The sequence below is a fragment of the Phaseolus vulgaris genome, chromosome 1 (assembly GCF_000499845.2).
Source record: "Phaseolus vulgaris cultivar G19833 chromosome 1, P. vulgaris v2.0, whole genome shotgun sequence".
NCBI lineage: Eukaryota > Viridiplantae > Streptophyta > Magnoliopsida > Fabales > Fabaceae > Phaseolus > Phaseolus vulgaris.
Genome location: NC_023759.2, coordinates 24,205,500 through 24,211,290, shown reverse-complemented (window position 1 = coordinate 24,211,290; position 5,791 = coordinate 24,205,500). Strand labels below are relative to the sequence as shown.

Sequence of the window (5,791 nt, the reverse complement as noted above, 5' to 3'; positions counted from 1 at the left end):
TCAAGAGAGTGAGTTGTCTATTTCACTTGCTGCCTTAATGGTGTCATTTCTCTCATTTGCAGTATCAACTTCAAAATAGTCAATTAGTTTTGATACAAAAATTGCATATGGAAACGATAATCGGGAAGCCTTGTGGATTTGAGCATATGCTCTACCATTGTACTTACCCAATTTACCTTGAGTTGATTCATTATACAGTATAGCAGAATCAAATCCTCTTCATGAAGAGTAGCATGATTGCTTCCTCTAGGAGTAAGCCAAGCAATTATGTAGGCTAGGAGTCTTGGAATTAAGGTCAGATTACCAGCATGAAATCTAGCTACTGGTTCAGTAGGATTTCTAACACAACTCCTATAAAACTGCATCTTGTTGAATCCTTGAATTCCAGCAGTATTCCCTTTGCTAACCTTCATTCCTGAATACTTGATTCCTCCCACATTGCTCCATATTTCCCTTGTAATTTTCAGCTTCACTCCTTTCACATGGGAAACAAGGTTCTTGCCATCTTGAATGAGGTTGCTGTAGAACACCTTCACTAGGTCTGGATAGACATTTCCAGTCATTTCCAAGAAGCTTTTCAGTTTTTGATGCTTGAGCAGAGTTTTTGCTTCAGTCAGATTTTCTTCCCGCAACCATGAGAATTCCAGCACCTTGGGCACATTGACTTGCTTTCTGCTTGTCTCATGTATGAACCTTGTCATAGCTTCAGAATCTCCAGCAAACCAATTTTCCAGAATGCCTTGGCTGCTGTTAGGTTGCTCTTTGAGTTTCTTCTTTCTGTGTGATGAGGATGCCATGCTTGATCTGTTGTTACCTGCACCTATTCATAAAAGAAAATCCAGCTAGAAGAGGATCAGTAACAGTTCACATGATCATTTGAAGATAGAAATTAAAACAGTAATTGTTTGAACCTGGACAACTTGTAGTAGAATGAGAAGGTGTGAAAAACAATTGATTATGCCAATTTATATAGGGCTTAAATCAGATTTCAAAAATCACAAGTTTTAAAAGAAATCAATTCAATCAGATTTCTACAGATTTTATTCTTGTGTGTACAGCAGGTGCAGGTGTTGATTGACGCAAGAATATATTGGAACCAGATTTCGTTTAGCAAATCAAATTGTTGCACCTACAAGATACCAATCAGTTAGAATATCCACATATGACTGTCATAGACCTGCTGGTTAATAACCGTAAAAGCAGTCAAAGATCAAGGAGAGAGAGAAAAGTAAATATTTCTCTTTCCTAGTCACAGCTGTGATTCTGAAACAGAGAGAGAACACGTTAAAATATAAAATAACAGATTGAAATTTTTACTGCAGAGGACAATTTAAGCTAATGATACCCAATTCATTTAGAAGAAAATAAAACCTATCTTTAGCAAGAGGTTTAGTAAAAAGATCAGCCAATTGAAATTCAGTGCCAATGAATTTGATATCACAAGTTCCATTAGCTATATGTTCTCTTAGAAAGTGATGTCTAATTTCAATATGTTTAGTTCTTGAATGCATGACAGGATTCTTAGACAGATTTATAGCACTAGTGTTATCACAATTTATAGGTATCTTGTTTAATAGAATCCCAAAGTCACTTAGCTGCTGCCTTAGCCATAAGGTTTGAGCACAACAACTTCCAGCAGCTATGTATTCTGCCTCTGTAGAGAGAGCAACACAAGCCTGTTTCTTGCATGTGACAAGTCCCACTTGTGCTTTTCCTATCAACCTTGCAACCTGCAAAGTCAGAATCTGAAAAACCAGTTAAGTTTAAAGATACATTGTTAGGATACCATAATCCAACATCCTTAGACCCTTGCAAGTATTTCAGAATTCTCTTTGCTGCATTGTAGTGTGATTCCTTTGGATCAGATTGATATCTAGCACATAAGCACACACAAACATAATGTCAGGCCTGCTAGCAGTTAAGTATAAAAAGAACCAATTAAACCCCTGTATTTAGATTGATCCACTGATTTTCCTGCACAATCTTGTTCCAGCTGGCAGCTTGTTGAAATAGGAGTGTTGATTGCTTTGCATTGATCCATATCAAACCTCTTAAGCAGCTCCTTGCAGTACTTTTCTTGACTTATGAAAATTCCATCCTTGAGTTGTTTCACTTGTAGTCCAAGGAAGAAATTCATTTCCCCTAACATTGACATCTCAAACTCACTCTTCATTGTTTTCACAAAGTCTTCACACATTCTTCATTTGTGGATCCAAAGATAATATCATCCACATAGACTTGCACAAGTATAATGTCTTCTCTTTTCTTCTTTATGAACAAAGTTTTATCAGAATTGCCACGGTTATATCCTTGAGAGAGCAGAAACTCACTTAGCCTCTCATACCATTGCCTAGGTGCCTGCTTCAATCCATATAAAGCCTTCTTGAGCATGTACACATGCTCTGGATTTTTATGATCTTCGAACCCTGGAGGCTGAGATACAAACACCTCTTCATTAATGTAACCATTTAAGAATGCACTCTTGACATCCATTTGAAATAGCTTGAAACCTTGTATGCTGGAAAATGCTAGGAGTAATCTGACAGCTTCAAGACGTGCTACTGGTGCATAGGTTTCACCAAAATCAATTCCCTCTTCTTGGTTATAACCTTTAGCAACCAGCCTTGCTTTATTTCTAGTGATAGCCCCATGTTCATCCATCTTGTTCCTGTACACCCATTTGGTTCCTATGATATTCATCTCATGTCTTCTTGGAACCAAAGTCCACACTTCATTGTATTCAAACTGGTTCAGTTCTTCCTGCATTGTTGTTATCCAATTGCTGTCTTGTAGTGCTTCTTCCAGACTTTTAGGCTCAATCTGTGAAACAAAGGCCACTGTTCTGCAGAAATTATTAAGTGAATTCCTTGTTGAGACTCCTTTCTCAATTTTACCAATTACATTGTCTAGTGTGAGATCCCTGGGTGTCTTCCATTCTTTAGGCAATCCTGCATTCACAATAGATTCTTTGACAGCATTTGGATTAGTTGCATCAAACTCACTAGATTGATTCTTTTGCAAAATGGTTCTTAAATCATCCATACCAGGTTCATCCAGAACAATTTAGGCACAGAACAATCTGTTTCATCAAATACAACATGTATAGATTCTTCTACTGCAAGCAATCTTTTGTTATACACTCTATAAGCATGTCCATTTATAGCATATCCAATATGTATTCCTTCATCTGATTTAGGATCAAATTTCCCCAGATTGTCTTTACCATTATTTAGAACAAAGCATTTGCAGCCAAAAACCCTAAGATGACTAATGCTAGGCTTCCTACCTTTATACAATTCATAGGGAGTTTTCTTAAGAATTGGTCTAATCAAGGTTCTGTTAAGCACATAAGAAGCAGTGTATACTGCATTGCCCAAAAATATTTAGGTAAACAGATTCATTTAACATGGTCCTAGCTAACTCCTCTAATGACCTATTCTCCTTTCAACTACACCATTTTGTTGGGGTGTCCTAGGAGCAGAATAACTATGTGTGATCCCATGTTTTTCACAATATCTATCAAAATTTGCATTTTGAAACTCTCCCCCGAATCTGTTTTATTCTATTTTATATGCATCATTTTTAGAAGCAAGAAACAAAGTCCATGTATATCTTGAAAAGTCATCAACAATCACCAAAGCATAGTAATTTCCAGCTAAGCTAGCTGTACCGTCCCGTATCAGGGCGTTCACTAAGTCAAAGTCAACGACTGGAAAGTCAAAGTCAACTCAAGGTGTCGCCCAGGTGTAGAGCCGCCAGGAGGAAGCGTCGCCAAGATAGGACAAGGCGTCGCCAAGGCAAGGCGTCGCCAAGGCAAGGCGTCGCCAAGGCAAGGCGTCGCCTGGGTGGAGGCGTCGCCTAGCCAGGGCGTGGCCAGATCAAACAGTGTAAAAGTAAGGCAAATCACAGTATGGTTCCCCGATACCCATGGGTAGGAAAGACCATGGAGGGAGCGACGCCGTGGGAAAGCCTCAGGACCCGATATCTCGGGAAAGTGATAAAGAGAAGGAAAAGGTGGCTTCAAGGCCATAGTGATAGTACCAGTGAAGGGCAGCCTGACTCGTGAAGTACCCCTGCCGCCCCAGAGACGCCTTCGGGACAGATACGACCCAAGAGGAAGGTCACGCCCAGGATAACCGAGTGCAGGGTGCGAGAGGAAGGCAGATACGCTCTCAGAGTAAGTGGCTAGATACTTGGGGGCATGAGTTGGCACCCAAAAAGCCACCCCTAGCGCAGTAGCACTCCCAAGCAGGAGGACTCACGTAGAAACGTCCCCAGATGGGTAGAAACGCCCCCAGATGGGGTCATGGCGTCGTGAGGCCCTCCACGTGTACGACAGCCATGCCAGAATAGAAACACCCTCTAGTCAGGTGCCAGGTAATTAAAGATATTCAATACAGTTTCCCTTTCGAGCATTCTGGTACTATTAGGGCTCCCGAGAGTTTCAACATCTTAAATGCGCTACGTTTCGTAATTAAGCGCTTTAATGAGTGCGTTACGTTAGAGATTAAAAGCGCTTTAAGGCGCTTTAAATGCTGGGGCTTAAATGCGTACAAGTGACTGGAGAATATTTTTGCCCAAAGGAGACAACACACACACATATACACAGTTATTTCTTTTACCACCTTCAGAGTGCCACACGCGGTGCTCAGATACGTGGGTGGACAGTTTTTTTTGTGTTTCTTGCTGGCTGACTTGAGCGTCGGAGTGCAAACGGCCGCTAGGGCGCCTCTTTGTCCTCTTGTTTGCAGGAATTCACAGGCAATCAGTGGGAAGGAGTCCTTAGCTGACGGTTGAGGTCGCGCACGAAGACGATCCCAGTCAATCGGACGGAACATTTGGCGCCCACCGTGGGGCCGATATAAAACATCAGTCCCATCACAAGTTCGAGAAGGTTTATCAAGTTACAGTAACGGTGAAGGAGTTTGGAGTGACAATGGCCCCCACCAGACGAAGAGCAGCGCGCGCAGCCCCAGCAGACCTATCCATGCAGCAGGTCCTGGAAATAATGAGGGGGCTGCAGCAGGACATGGCGGATTCGAAAATGGAGCAGGAGCGCATGCAGGCAGACCTTGACGCCTCGCATGAGCGGAACGAAGAGCTCCACCGTGTGAATGAGGAGTTGCGTCAGGGCCTGAGAAACGATAGGAGGCGGCCTGGGCATGACGAGACGGAGAACCAGTCCCCACCAAGGGAGTTTTCCACTCCTTTCTCACAGGAGATCCTGGACGCAGCGATCCCGAACACGTTCGCGGGACCCAAGGTGATCGTCACCGGGATGGAGGACCCAGAGACGCACCTGGCTGCATTTCACACGCAGATGGTCCTGATAGGCGGTTCTGATGCCGCCAAGTGCAAGCTCTTCATGAGCACCCTGACCGGGATGGCTATGGACTGGTTCATTAGCCTCCCCGAGGGCCATATCACGTATTTCCGCCAATTGTCGCGGTTATTCAGAGAACAGTACTTGGCCAACAAGGCCCCGCCGCCGGTCTCTTACGACCTGTTTGACGTGAAGCAGTATCAGGGGGAGACCCTGAAGGAGTATATCAATCGCTTCGGGGCCCAGGTCGTGAAGGTTGGTACAACAGAGGAGCCTATGATCGTGTACGCATTTTTGAAAGGCGTATGCCCCGGCCCCTTTGGAGAATCTATTATCCGCAATCGCCCTAGGACTTTCGCTGAATTACGGCGTAGGGCGGTAGAGCATATTGCTTCGGAAGGGGAGGTATGTGTGAAGCGCACCAGCGCCGTGCCCTCACGCCCGAGGGGACCGGCGCGAGTTCAACCG

The 5,791-nt window shown here is 43.5% G+C and overlaps 1 protein-coding gene across 1 annotated transcript in view; it reads right to left on the bottom strand.

Moving 5' to 3' along the window:
* LOC137815732 (uncharacterized) overlaps nt 1-5,791 on the bottom strand; it is a 44,390-nt gene continuing 38,599 nt past the window's right edge. The window contains exons 9-11 of the mRNA XM_068618844.1: nt 1,631-1,730; nt 305-820; nt 1-176 (exon numbers count right to left, since the gene is read on the bottom strand). Of these exons, the coding sequence (XP_068474945.1) occupies nt 1-176; nt 305-820; nt 1,631-1,730 (792 nt within the window). The remainder of the gene's footprint in view (nt 177-304; nt 821-1,630; nt 1,731-5,791) is intronic.